Source organism: Schistocerca serialis, chromosome 3, assembly GCF_023864345.2.
Source record: "Schistocerca serialis cubense isolate TAMUIC-IGC-003099 chromosome 3, iqSchSeri2.2, whole genome shotgun sequence".
NCBI classification, from domain to species: Eukaryota; Metazoa; Arthropoda; class Insecta; order Orthoptera; family Acrididae; genus Schistocerca; species Schistocerca serialis.
Window position 1 is genome coordinate 746,686,363 of NC_064640.1, and position 15,632 is coordinate 746,701,994.

General features: G+C 38.0%; 1 protein-coding gene across 1 annotated transcript in view; it reads left to right on the plus strand.

Moving 5' to 3' along the window:
* Positions 1-5,458: 5,458 nt before the first annotated feature.
* The window catches only part of LOC126469570 (uncharacterized), a 187,345-nt gene continuing 177,171 nt past the window's right edge, over positions 5,459-15,632 (plus strand). The window contains exon 1 of the mRNA XM_050096688.1: positions 5,459-5,664. Coding sequence (XP_049952645.1) covers positions 5,645-5,664 — 20 coding nt within the window. The 5' untranslated portion in view covers positions 5,459-5,644. The remainder of the gene's footprint in view (positions 5,665-15,632) is intronic.

The following is a 15,632-nucleotide window of genomic DNA, read 5'->3' on the forward strand; positions in this document are numbered from 1 at the left end:
ATAAGCAAAGTAGACTAATTTTTGTGTTGAACGATCACTCACTTCTAATACCGTTGGAACAGTAAAAATGGCAAGATTAAGTCTTTGAACAAGATCCTGAATGTGGGCTTTCCATGACAGCTTACTATCTATCTGAACACCTAGACATTTGAACTGTTCAGTTTCACTAATCATATGCCCATTCTGTAAAATTAAAACGTCAGGTTTTATTGAATTGTGTGTTAGAAACTGTAAAAACTGAGCCTTACTGTGATTTAGTATTAGTTTATTTTCTACAAGTCATGAACTTAGGTCATGTACTGCACTATTTGAAACCGAACCAATGTTGCACACAACATCCTTTACTACCAAGCTAGTGTCATCAGCAAACAGAAATATTTTAGAGTTACCTGTAATACTAGAGGGCATATCATTTATGTAAATAAGGAACAGGAGTGGCCCCAACACTGATCCCTGGGGCACCCCCCACTTGACAATACCACACTCAGACCCCACATCACAGCCATTCTCAACACTGTGAATAATGACCTTTTGCTGTCTGTTGCTGAAGTAAGATGGGAACCAATTGTGAGCTACTCCCCATATTCCATAATGATCCAACTACTGGAGGAAAATTTTGTGATCAGCACAATCAAACGCCTTTGTTAAAACAAAAAAGATGCCTAGCGTTCGAAACCTTTTGTTTAACCCATCCAGTGCCACGTAGAGAAAAGAGAATACAGCCTTTTAAATAACTTTTGCAAACATTGATGGCATAGAAATAGGTCTAAAAAGCAGCTTTACTACTGAGTACTTTAATCGTTCAGGAAACTAACCATTCTTGAATGAAAAATTACAAATATGGCTAAGTACACAATTAACATGTACAGCACAGTACTTTAATATTCTGTTAGGCACTCCATCATATCCATGAGAGTCCTTAGTCTTCAGTGATTTAATTTTTGACTCAGTCTCCCCCTTGTCTGTATCACAGAGCAGTATTGCAGACAGCAATCTCAAAAACTTATTTGCGTAGAGAGTTATATGGTTCCCTGTAAAAAGTAAATTTTTATTTAATTCACCAGCAATGCTCAGAAAATGATAGTTAAATACTGAACATATATCTGACTTATCAGTAAGAGAAATATTTTTACTATGAACTGACTTTATATCGTTGACCTTGACCTGCTGACGAGACACTTCCTTCGCAACTGACCATATCGTTTTAATTTTATCCTGTGAATTAGCTATTCTTTTTGCATACCACATACTGTTTGCCTTCCGAAGAACATTTTTAAGCACCTTCCAAAACTGTTTGTAATGGGCTACTGTAGCTTGATTGTGACCACTTCCAATGTTTTGATATAATTCCCACTTTGTTCTACATGATATCCTTACCCACTAGTCAGCCACCCAGGCTGCCTTTTACTGCTAGTACCCCATTTAGAACATTATAATGGAAAACAACCGTCAAATAGCATGAGAAATATGTTAAGAAAAGCATTGTATTTGTTATCTATGTTATCGGCACTATAAACTCTTGTTCCTTGACAAGGCTTAAAAAAACTCTTGTTGCTGTTGGATTAACTTTCCTACATAGTTTGTAATTAAATCTGACATTTGTTTGAGTACAAAAGCCTTTTAGTGTTAAAATTTGTGCATCATTGTCTGAAAGGCCATTCACACTTTTACTAACAGAATGCCCATCTAGTAATGAAGAATGAATAAAAATATTGTTTATGGCTGTGCTACTGTTCCCCTGTTGGGAAAAAAACAGATTGCATCAGATCATATGAATTTAGGAGATCTACCAACATCCTTTTTCTTGCACCAGCATATACAAAATTAATATTGAAATCACCAAATATAACTAATTTCTGGTACTTCCTACAAAGTGAATCAAGAACCCCCTCTAGCTTGAGCAGAAATGCTCTGAAGTTGTAGTTAGGGGACCTACAAACAACAACAATTAGAAGTTTAGTTTCACTAAATTCAACTGTCCCTGCACAACATTCAAATATCTGTTCAGTGTAGTGTCGCGATATGTCTATGGATTCAAATGGAATACTGTTTTTTAAGTACATAGCCACTCCCCCACCCCACAAGGAACTTGTTGAGAAACAGCCAGCTAATCTGTATCCTAGTAAAGGAAGCCTCTGATTTGTCAAATTATTTAAGTGGTGCTCTGAAATACCAACAATTTCAGAGTCAACATCTATAAGCAGTTCACTAACTTTATTTCTAATACCTCTTATATTTTGATGAAATCCTTCTCTACTTGGAAACATTACATCCTCGGAAGGTGAGCCCTTAGTTAGAGGGACTTTCTTTGAGCAGGTATACCTATCAGCTGACTTCAATCTAAAAAAGGTGCAGCTCTAACATCAACTACTACAGGAATTTTTCCATGAGTGACCCCAACAGCACCACCGCCACCACCACCACCACCACCACCACCACCACCACACTGTCACCTATACGCTTTGCCAGCCTCCCCTTCCAATACCTTTTGAGGTCCAGGCCATGCCTAGTGAAACCTGATCTACTGATAGACCCAACTGGCACCACTGAGATGTGACCCATGCCCTCTGTCATCAGTGCCCTCCCCAGCCCCATGTTAACACACCTAACAGCCACATTAAGGTGAAGCCGATCATGACACCGAAACAATTGCATGAAATGCACATTAGTGCCACGTTTGAGTAGCTATCTTTACCAGATAACCACATACATCATATTCCCCGTCCCTATCAAGACTGTTTCCTGCTCCACCCACTAGCACTACCTGATCCTCCTCCGTAAAATTCCTACGTAACTCCCCTATGCTGTCGGTCACTTGAGCCAACCCTGAACTAGGCTTCACAATGCTGGTGACCTGGTACTCACTCTCCAACACTTCCTGCAACTGCTGGCCCACACCTCTACTGTAAGAACTAGCTAGCAGCAGAACCTTCTTCTTTCTGTTAGACTTTGCAACTAACATAAGCCTCCTAACTGCTGAGGACTGCTGCATGTTTCCTACATCTACAGCTACACGAGGCTCCTCTCCACTCAACTCAGACAGTTGGTCAAATCTATTGCATATATGCAAAGTAAAACTGTCTGAATACCTCTCCTTCCTAGCTGCCTTTTTGCCAACTGCCAGTTCCCATTCCCCACCACCCTTCACCCTCCTCAACCTATCAAGTTCCTCCTTTGCGCATTGTAACTGCACCTGAAGGGCACAGATCTTATGCTCCTACTTCTCTATCAACTTATTTCTATACGGATTATGCATTCCCAGGAGAGGATCTCACTAGAATGCCCACTGGCTTCCCCACTGCATTCCTCCCAATGAAAATACTTTGAACAAATCCCACACTGTAATCCACTACTCACAAACCTATGACAGAGCCCACGCCTCTCACTCATGGTAAAATTTTACAGGGGAAAAAAAAAAAAAAAAAAAAAAAACACTATACGTCTATGTTACCAAAGTTCAGTTACACCAGTAGAATTATTTATAGAACTAACAATAGTGGTCTCGAAATTCTCTGTCTACTAAGAAAGCCACTACTTGTTGTAATACTACTACATCACAGCTAATACCAATACCAACAAAACTTCACAAAATTAGTAGCTAAAACCAAAAACTTCTAATGACCACTGGAACACTAAATGCAGTGAAAACACTGAACGAAAATTTTACTGAAATATTTCACTAGAAACAATAAGAAACGTCAGTTGAAAACTAAAGCAACAAATGTACTAAACGACTTCAATGCACAGAAAACTATAAAAAACGCAGCGAGTGAACATTTCCAAAAGTTTATTAAATCATTATTTCACCACAAACAGCACGAAACACCACTGAAAACTATTAAATTTAATAACTGTATAACAGTGCACAAATAAGTTTGTAGTAGAATGAGCAGAGACACCTGATATTTTATAAATAGTTAACAATTTTCCTGTCAATACCTGCAAGTACATGTTCTAAGACTCATGCTGAACTTTGATATCCTAGCAGCAGTGTTCACCATTTATGCCACACCAAAAATGTTGAAAATGTATAAGGACTTATTACTAGTTTCACCCTCAACACATTTTAATATTCATGTCTGTACATATTGTTATATTAGTTTTGGGAGCTGAGACTTTTTCTAGAGCTCCAGTAAACTTTCTGAAAAAGAGCTTTCACATTACCACTTGGTGATTAATACACAGACAGAATGGGTTTCTTATTATGGATGTCTGGCTCTGTTAGTTCTAAGGCTTTCAGCTAAGAATGTTTATCTGCACTGTTGTGATCAGATCTTCTCTAGATTTAAAATGTATCCCCCTTCTGATATGAATACATGATCCCCCATCCTTTAAGTTACCTGTAATTGTACAGTAGCAACTTGCGCATTCACAGCTTAGTATTAAACATGGTATTTTGTTTTCTCTACACCAGTGGTCTATAATGCATAGGCCTACCAGCACGATATTCAAACACTGTAATTCAACTTCAAGCTAGTGTACTTCATTTTTAGTAGATTGCACATTTTGATGAAGAATATGTGATTCTGATCAAATTTCTGTGGTGTTTGTGTGCTCCAGTCTATCTTTTGTGTACACTCTCAAGTAAGCTCTAAACTGGTTGAGGCCCTTGTAAGAAAGGGGAGCCTGTTGTCATGATATACCCGAAACAAATGCCTAGTCCTCCTACAGATGACAAGCTTGTATTAGAAGCCATTGATTTGTGACAGTACGCACCAGTACACTGTACGTACTTCTGATGAGGAAAACCAGAGCGGCACATTCTGAGACGTGCTACGATAGAACCTCTACTGCAGGTGAAGCGATGTAAAACAAATACTGCCTTCACAATTTTAAAATCCTCAGAAAAGTAATAAAATAATGTTTTTCTAAGTCAAAATGTCAAAAACGCACACTTAAAGGTTACAGTACCCCGGACCCTCTCTTTTTACAAATCAAGCACTGTAAGGGCGATTCAGCTGCCCCTACCGATATCGTTTTATGCAACCCGCAATGTTATATCAAGCCTTCATAAACAATGCTCGAGATTTTCTTATTCTCTCGCTCGCTACGCGCAAACTATTAGCCCTACAGAAAAAATGAACAGCACCTTTCATAGGAAATGTAATGTAATTAGTTTTGTACTGGGATACTTTCTGCTAGAGGCCGTAGTTTTCGAGTTCTTCGAGAAAAACGTACAAAGGTGACCTACAAGCGTACACCGACTCCCACACTCAGGCCCCACCGATCAGTATTATTTTATTGGAGGCACGAAGAATCTGTCACATTTATTTTCTTAAGCAACACTTGTGGTGGCTTTCTGTTCAGAAAGAGTGAGCTTCGCAGTCAGCACAGGTGTGTGTGTGTGTGTGTGTGTGTGTGTGTGTGTTTTTGTACATATCATCTCTGAGGCACCGAGTGCGATGTTACGTATTTCTGTCGGCGGAAATGACGCCAAAGCTGCACATGCGCGGCTGAAGCAAACCAATTCTTTCCGCTTCGCTTCCTTGCTTGTAGACGCTTTCGCCGTACTGGATTTTGTAGCCTGATTAATCAATAACTAAACAGCTGTCGGAGCATTCGCCGTCAATATCATTTTGTGCTGCTACTCGGCAAACCAGACGGACGTGTTTGCACATAAACTTTGTTGAATCAATACAGCTACATGCGAAAGCATCAATACAGGTTTGACAGTCATGGCGCCTCAGCTCGCATTTGCATGAACTATTTTTATTTTCTTCAAGCAGTATGTCTCATTACCTTTCTCTGAGAGCACTTTCCGCGTATCATTTTTGCAAACCATGTTTTCGACGGTGAGCTGCACTGTGCCACAGCCTTATGGCCGAAAGCTTTGATGTTACTTTGCTTTTATTTAAATATGTTACTCTTATCATACAATTTGTCCCGCAAGTACCGGATCAGTGAACAAATGGGAAAATCTAATCGTTTAGATATGTGTTTTATTATGTGTGAATTTGTTCCAAGTGCATGCTCGTATTTAGATCCGCCCAGTGGCGCTAGCAATAGGCCCAGATTACGACGATTTATGGAGGTTTAAAAAAAAATTGCAAGTCTCAACAATTAGAGTCGTCTTGCATTTGATTGTTATCCTCGTCAGACAAATTCTGAAAAAGCTTTTTCTGTTCCATTATTGATCTAATAATTTTGTAAACTTCCGTCCATTTCTCGCGTCCTGTGATTTTGGAGATACATTTTTCTGCAAGCGGCGGTCAACATCACAGGAACAATACAATGTTTCGGTGGCTCCATGAGAGTCTACTAGACGTTGTGAAACACCTCTGTCATCTCGGAAATAAATACTTTTTGACTTAAGAGGGCGTACCGCAAAGTAATTCAGGACCTTTAACAAATAGCATGAAGATCACCCCTGTTCGAAAACATGGCACAATTCGTCCAGTACACGAAGAATTGTTACATGAAAACTAGTGACATTTAATCCAAGTGTACAGTCCTTGTAAACGCAGTTAGTACCGTACTGACAGAATTTCTATCTGAACCCCATTCATTACAACAAACTTGATTTCATCATGAAGCAGCTGTAGATAAGTCTCCGATTTTGAGCGCTGATATCTGTAGAGCTTAAATTCCCCGTCTCACTACTTCAGACTTGCTATATTGTGCAGATCTTTTTTTTTTTGACAGCACGTAGTTTTAGTGCATCGTTTGTAACACAGACGCTCACGGAATCTACGTCATCGAAAATTATTTTTATTGAAATTTTTGTAGCGATTTGCTCAATGCCTTCCCTTTAAGCGGGGCCTAGCTTTGATTGATGGCTGCTGTGTGTGTCTTGCAAGAGGAAACAGTAATTCTACTTGTTGAATTGCACATAACGTCCATGCTGGCTGTGTAGTAAACACCAGTTTTGTTACTACCCAACGGCTTCTGATGACGCTAATTTGTTTCTCTGGATTTGTGAACACCATTACAGTGGAACCGTTACCTACATGTTGTGCACAAAATGATCCAAGAGTTTCGTGGCCTATGGGAATCTCTTGATAAACGGAGTTATGTTGACGCACGTAACGTCGTTCTGCACACGTATGGTTCGCGCAATAACGAAAGGAGACCTAAACAGCTCATTTATTTCTCGTCTGCTGATCACAAATGAAAACAAAACAAGCAGAAAGCCCGCTCGAAACGCTGCGTTCTGCGCATGCGTATTTACACCTACTGAGCATGTGCAGAACCACGGCAAACTACAACACTTCCTATTTCTCCCCGGTGGATAAATCGTCGGCTAAATCCACAAGTTATGCGAATTCAGTAGCTGAAAAATCACCTTCAGTAGAAAAGAACTGAAGTATGAGATATTTGTTAATTCTAATGCGGGACGATTTTTGAAAAGTAATTCTCATAATATAATGTAGTCACGCAAGGAAATATCTGAGATAGCAAATCAAGAAGAACTAATGCTAGTAAAACTGTTACGTTGGTAGTAAAACCGAGGATACAGTCGATAAATTCGATTTTCTTAAAGTTGTACAAAAAAATAAATAAAGACTTCAGGTTCAGACCTTTTGGTTATATGCATGTGAATCCTGAGTAACTCATCAAAACTAAAGAATATAAGAGTGGCTTAAAGTAGAAATGCATGATAACAGCAGGAAGATATTTCAATACGAGTGATTATGTAGTTCATTAGTATTTGCGTCAGTTATACTTGAATATTAACTTACGAAGTTTTTATAAATGAAATTTAACTTGTGAAATGGGATTCTTGCCACATTAGGAACAAGGGGTTAATTTAAGGGACTTTAAGTCATTGTGACTGCTGCTGTGTGATCTGCTGGTGTTGTGGGAGCTGTTGAAAACTATGCAAACGCCTCAGTTAGATCATCTGTTTTTGTCACTATTAGAATTGCTGTGCCCATAGTTCCGCAACGGTTTCAATTTCGTCAGTGTGATTCCGACCAGATAGTTTTGTCACACAAAGGGCCGTGTTAATATAAGAGACGCGCATAATGAATGCTCATACTTTCCTTGATTGCTTTCCATCCATGAAATTCTTACGTGGATCGTACTGCGACAGCTTGAGTGACACTGAGAACAACACAGTGATCTAACTGCCCAGTGAAAGTAAAGTCAAAATTTGTATTTTGTCATATATACTGTCTGAATTCCACCTGCCAACTACTCAACAATTCTGCTTTCCCAAAGTTCTTCCAGTCATTCATATTTCAGGTTGTCACATAACATGCATCAGAACCAAGACTGCAGTTTTCTGTTTTTGCCTTGTGTGCTTTTCGTGTGGCTGTGCTTGCTGTCTGCAGGGGGGGTTGTGTTGTGTGTTAATGTAAAGCCCTACCAAATTTGTTTTCCAGTTGACTCTGCTTAGTCCTAGAGCCATAGTAATGTATTTTGAAGTGTATTTAACTTTCATAATTTTCATACTTTGCAGACCAGTAATTTCCCATGGACTTGTCGTGTACCTTCACAGACTGGTGGTCTTTCATATCTTGCCGGGGTTACTGAATGTAGAAAATGTGAAAGAAATCAGAAACGATTTAGTTGAAAATTCTCATCTTTTGACTGTTTACATAAAGCAATCCATTAATGGGTCTGTTTTCATTGCAAAATTAAGCAGTTAGTCTCTTCACCCTCCCCCATTCCTTTTCTAACCCTATGACCTAAAATAATTCTTTGCAAGTTTTATGAAAAAGCAGGACAAGTAATTTAGCTAGTTAAAACCCTCCTTCCGCTCCCCCCCCCCCTTCCCCCCCGCACTCTTCACTTTATACAGGTTCTTGGAATGTAGTAAGTAGGCTCTCACTGTATGATAGGCATCTGATGTGAAGCATGTGCCAATCTAGGTTCTTCAGCATTTCTGTGACACACTCCTGATAGTCACGTAAACCTGTGACAATTTGTGCTGACCTTCTTTGCAAACAACCAATATTGGCAGTTAGCCTTGTTTGGTATGGGTCTCGCACAATTGAGTAATATTCCAAAATGGGATGCAGAAGTTATTTATAAGCTATCACCTTTACAAGCAGATTGCATTTCCTAGTTTCCTGCCAACAAACCAAAGTCTGCCACCTGCCTTTCCTACTATGGAGAGAATGTGATCATTTCATACATATTCCTTAAAATTTTTACACCCAAATATTTGTACGATTTGACTGACTACAAATGTGACTCATTGATGTTGTAGTCACTTGTTACTACATTTCCCAATTTTTGGAAGTGCACAATTTTACATTTCTGGCCATTTAAAATGAGTTGCCAGTCTTTTTATCACTTTGCAATCTTACCAAAATGTGACTGGATATTTGTACAGCTTTCTCCGGACATTAATTGCTGTAAACAACTGCTTCATCTGCAAAAACTCTTGAGGTTACTAGTAATATTGTCTACCAGGTCATATACAACATGAGAGGCAAGGGTCTCAACTCACACTCCTGGGGCACACTTGATATTACCTATACTTCTGCCAATGACCCTCCATCTCAGATAATATACTGCATCCACCCTATGAATAAATCCTCAAACGAGTCTAGAATTATGTCTGATATCACATAAAACTGTATTTTGATTATAACTGGTGGATTACCAACTTGACAATAAATCCGTCTCTTTTGAAGCGTAAGAATTCACCTGCTAACACTGACAGGCAATGCTAGCAACATAAATTTGCCCTGTGGTGCTTGTATCGCATTGCACAGAAATTTTATGAACTCATATATGCTGGATGAGTCGAACAGCAGGGTTATGGTAGTAATACTTAAGAAATTATGTAGCAACAACTCTTTTGTGTCCTGAAAAGCTTTATTAAGGTCTGCCTGTTACCAGTTTAGGATGCTTTTGTGCTATCTGCTGAAACTGTGCTTTTTATGCCATACTAACATGTTTTAGATGTACTGAAACATGCATCCCTATCTTCCATTGTGTGACAGTAACTAGTATTCGTTGTGCTGAGAAACGGTCATGAATATTTATTATGTCATGTGGACAATAGTTATCCTGTAAGGATGCAGCTCCAGAAATACATTGAAATGAGAAACAGTTACCGCTTCGAGGTCTACAGTGTCCCGGACGTAGTGGTCACTGTTGAAGATATCCAAATTTTGAAACAATACCCAGTGGGGATCCAGATCATTGCACCAAATGTGTATTCAGTATTATGCATGATAACAATGTGGGCGAAAACTTTCATAAGTGCAGTATCACATGAATGTTCCACTATCATTGCAGTCCAAACTGTAGTAAAGATCCTTTAATAACAGTCAGTACACTAGTGCCTGTATGGATGTATTTGTCATGCCAAAGGTGTCTTTTGTATGATACCAGGGGTATCTGCACAGAAAAGTAGATGCAGAGAAAATGTTGATGTACTATAGTACAAAAAAAAGTAAAATATATACCTGTGCTTCTAGATTGTAGCCATATGCAAGGTAATGTTCATTATTCTATCTCAGTCACCCTGAGCTTGTATCAGGTTTCGTGATGCAATGTTGAATTTTTAACGTCTCAGGTCCCAATGGCCCACATCCTTTTTTCACGAATGTGTTGTAGTGCCACTAAGCCTTTTTTCTAGGCTGCAAATTATGACACAACAAACCACTACCACAAAGGCTGATCAAATTCACATTGAAGTTCTGTTAGCTGGCAATATGACATCTACAGTGAAAATAATTTAACACAAAATTGAGAAAACCACAATTTCTTGTGTAATAAAGTATGCAAAAAGGAACAAGAAAACAGTATTGTATTTTTGATCTTGTAAAATTTTATTAGAGTACTGTAATTCAGTTTTCTTACAAAAATTTACTTGTAGTTACATACTGTATATTGAAAGTGGAGAAAGAAACTACAGTGTTGAAATCAATGTCAAATTTCCTGTCATGATATACATTGGTGTGATATTTCGTGGTGTGAATGATCTCCAAAATGTGTTTGTCTGTTGTAATCAGTGCTGTGCACACATCATCAAAACAATGAGTTGCTCCTTCACATTTTTCTTGTAGAAATCACTTATGCAAATAGAGAATGCAGTTGAACATGACGGCCATCCATGCTATCTTGTTCACTATATATTCCACTGGTAGTGTTCTCAAAATCTTAAAACAGCACAGTGTTTAACTTTTCCCAGTGATAAGGGTAGCTTTAGAGATCAATTGAAATTGCATCCTACCAATAACACATTTCTTTTCTTATAGGTTTTTACTTCTTACCTGAACAATAAAATATTTATTGGATAAGCAGTAGTAAAATAAGGCAGTTTTGTCAGCTTTGATGTGTCACGATAGTTGAGTAATGATTGCAATGTAGACTGCAACCAATCTGTAGTCATAGTAAAGCTTGATTATCTTTATTGAGAACATCTGTGAACTGTATTGTTCTATTTCTTGAAACGTACCAACCGAACCCTTAAGGTTTGCTGTTTTCTACCTCTATATTTCATTAACTGTCTTAAGCAGATTTACCTTCCATTTAAGTGAATTAGCATTTTGTTTTCATCTTGATTTCTCGGCCAGTGCACACAAAAAATAAATGTACAGTACCTGTATTTAGAAACAAAACAAAATAAATGTACAGTATCTGTATTTAACAGAAAAAAAAACACAACGTGATCTTGACACACAATATATTGATTTCAACACACAGTTCACCAAGTTTGACATATCCATCACTGGGTTCAAAAACTGACTGAAGTGTTTTCATAATGGCGGAGACAAAAGGCAAGCAGTAACTTAACAACAGTAGCAACCACTGGGTTCTTTGTTTCATTTGTGGCAGTCCCCTACTTGTATTATCCTGAATGACCAGATCCAGTTTGACATTTGCGTATCATATACAGGTAGGTACTGCACACTCCCATCTCCATTCGTAATCCAGGTAACACCATTTCAGAAGAGTGACACAAGAATCAGTGAACACACTGTAGAGTTGATACAGTGGAAATACATCACAACAAGCACAGTGCACACATTTTTGACATGTAGAAAGGTATCAGCTTGATTAAAATATGCAGCAACTAGGTTTCCCAGAGCAGTTAAACTTAGATGTTGCATGTTTGCTATCTCACACAATTGTAACATGAGATGTTACACAATGTCTAGCTCACTCGAGACTTTTTATCTAATAGTCTGACATAGGTATTACCTGTAAGCTTTTGGACTGTGGACTCATTATATGCAAACGGACATAACTGTTACTCATGTGATATCGAAGGGCAGACTCACATGGTTGTTAAATCAAGCACCAACTGGCTATTTTGGGGTGGGGCTTGACTATTTAAAGCCCGACCTAAGGATATTTTTTGACTTCAGAAACTGCTTAACGATTTGAAAAGTGTCTAGGTTAGATTTTTCATTTCTAACCGGGTTTTATACCAATAAAGTAATGTCATTTATAAAATATGCTGAAAATTATTAAATTATAAACACACACAGAACCATCTTACGTAAGTGCGCTGGGAATATCCTACTTACGAATGTGGCAGCCATCTTGAAAATGATGGTAAATTATGCAAAATTGTTAATTTGTGGATTTATTAATTAGTGAATTGTCTCATGTTACACACAAAAGTTAGATCACCAAAAGTATAATATCAAAGTTCAGAATGTAGTGAGTACATAGGTAAAAACAACAACAGAAAATTGTGAATGTCTGGAGGTCCAGTATCAGTTATTGTATAAGTTAATTAGTTTCAGGTAATTTAAATTATGTTACTGCAAATTTGCAATGCCAGCCTTTTTAATATGCTGATTAGCTCACTACATACTGCACATAATGAACTGCAATATTAGATTTTAACCATATTTTCTAATTAATAATGTTGTAATGAAAGCTAGCTATCTTAATGAAATCAGCATATCCAAAATAATCACTTAAACAATGAATTTAAGTGAATCTCAGTCTAATTACTGATTTGAAATATCTGTGTGTATGTTACATATATATTACACAGTTAACAATATGAAAAGTGACTAATAATCAGATAAAAAAATTAATACTTTAAGAAGTGCAGAAACATAACAGATGGAAAGATTCCACCTTGCTGTGTCACAAGTCTAATAATAATAATAATAATAATAATAAGGCTAACAAATCTAGGTGACATAGTGACAGCAGAAAGCAGGTATATTTGTTTATGTGAGAAGAAAAATCTTTTCATGTAACATGATTTTTGTTTTATGTCAAAAGTATATGTAATTACATAGTATTTTGTCTGGGCTGCAGTATTATTTTGTGTTACCTAATGTTTATGATAAGCATTTTTTCTGTGCTTCTATAAAAACTTGATTTTCAGTGGGTTTCCATAACAATTTGGACATCAATACTGTTGGAAATGAAATGTCATATTATTAAATCTGCACTGGACAGCTAACTTTTGAAATTGGTAAGTTTTAGAAAGCATAGACAACGAAAAATGTATGTACTGCCTGGGTGGGGCATATTCATAGTGCGCATGCTAATATACAATGTATTAATTTCCTTGGTGAATAGAGGGAATTGTGGAGGGTAAAAATGCAGGGAAAGACAGAAGTCACTGATGTTGAGGTGAATGGAGAGGTTAGCAAAGGAAAGAAATAACTAGAAAATGGTCTCAAACTGTGACATATGGACACATTTGTTTACACCCAAAGCTTTACTGAAAATTGTGACACTCAAACCTTATGGTTTACCAATCTTTACTGTAATGATTCTGTTATAACTAAGTGCAGTACAATTAATTTTTTGTCCTTTTTTATATTTTTGTTCAATTGAACTTTACATTTCTATGAAAATACATTGTTCAGTAACAGTACAAAATAAAAGTCAGTCATTATTGGATCCTCTTTCAAATATTCAATCACAGTCGTACCCTATATGTCCAATAAATCAACCTATTTTTTCCTGCTGACTAAATGGGTTTTGGTATTTTGGGGGCTTTCACTTTGCCAGCCCACTGTTTAAAGTGCAGTTTTGTCATGAAGATGTGATGGAATCACAATTTATTTAAGTAAAAAATTCAGATTAGCTTTTTCTAATAATGTTTTGAAATTGCTTTGGCTGAGAAATTTTGGCTCTGGTATCAGTTGCATATTGAGCTGCTTCATTTGCAGAACTTAATTCAGGATATTATGTATCCAATCATAAGAGGTGCCTTCCCTCTCAACAGTCTTGTAAATCTTATGGCAAGTCTCTTCTTTCCTGATACCATGAATGTTGTCAAACATTTCTTCAGAGATTTAAATATTTTATCCATTTATAAACAGTTTTCCATCTCCACAGAAAGCAGTCATTGTGTCCAATTGCCATGCAGAGGACTGTCATTCAATTCCAGGCACTGTTAGGGTCTTTGATGAGAGGACTGGAATACGGTGCACTCATCCTTGTAAGGACAATTGAAGAGCTAGATGAGCGAGAAGTGGAAGCTCCAAGTTCTGGAAAGCTGACAACAGACAGGAGAGTGATGTGCAGAACCATGCCCATCCATAACTCAACCAAATGTCACCGTATGACAGAGTACGGCAAGGCGGGTGCTCAGCATCACTAGTTCCTCTGGGTATGGTCGTGGAGTTACTGATAAAGTGTTATGAATGCTGCCACTACTTGAGTTGTATCTAGGCCATAGTTCACTTCTTTAAATAAAAATATTTCTTTGCTGAACAAGAACCATCTTTGTCACTTTTTATCAAATGTTAGACATTGATCACATCAGATAGCTACCAACAAACAACTGCATGTTGCCTCTGTTTGAAAGCTAGCTAAAACTTGTTATAAGAACCACACTTCACATCAATAATGCCACTTAACAAAAATTTCCTGTTGGTTTTATAGAAGTTTATCAGACTTACCACACCACACCTGTATTGTGTCAGGGGTTACAGTCAAATGTTTCTCAAATATCTGGCCTTCCTAAACACTGAAATTACACAACTCTTAATTGACCCAAATCAGATAATCACTCTCTAAGTATCAGATTTAAACTTGTGAGCAATTATATGTGCCTGCTCAGCAGCATGCAGCATCCCCCTTCATTTGGATATTGATGGCAACATATCATATGCTGGAGTCCACAAGATATCAGAAGTGTTTGGGAGCCATTCTGAACCATGAGTCCACTTGCTTAGCTGAGTGGTAACATGTTTGCCTGCCATGCAGCAGGCCTGGGTTTGATTCCTGGCCGGGCTGGGGATTTCTCTGCTCGTGGACTGGGTGTTGTGTTGTCCTCATCATCATTGATGCGCAAGTCACCCAAAGTGGTTTCACCCAAAATAAGACTTGCAACCCGACGCCCGAACCTCCCCACACGGGGTGTCCTGGCCATCAATGCCACACCATCATTTCATTTTTTTCTGAACCATGAAAACTCAATTGTGGCCCACAACTCACAGGGATTGGTCGGAGTTGGATGTAAGGTGCACACACCTTGCTTACTGTTGTCACAGATGTGGTCAGTAGAACTGAGGTCAAGTGGCCTGGGGTGAGATACAAGTACCCTCATGTCCATGTAGCATCCTTCAAATGATTCCAATATGATTTAAACACAGTGGAGTGATGCCCATGATTGGAAGGTTTGTTTAATCTCAAATAGTGTCATTATATTTAAATCATAGGATAAGACAAGCACCTAAATTTCTCCAATGAATTGTCTTTAACACAGCACTGAAAGAACTTTGAACACCTTCCAATAATCCGAA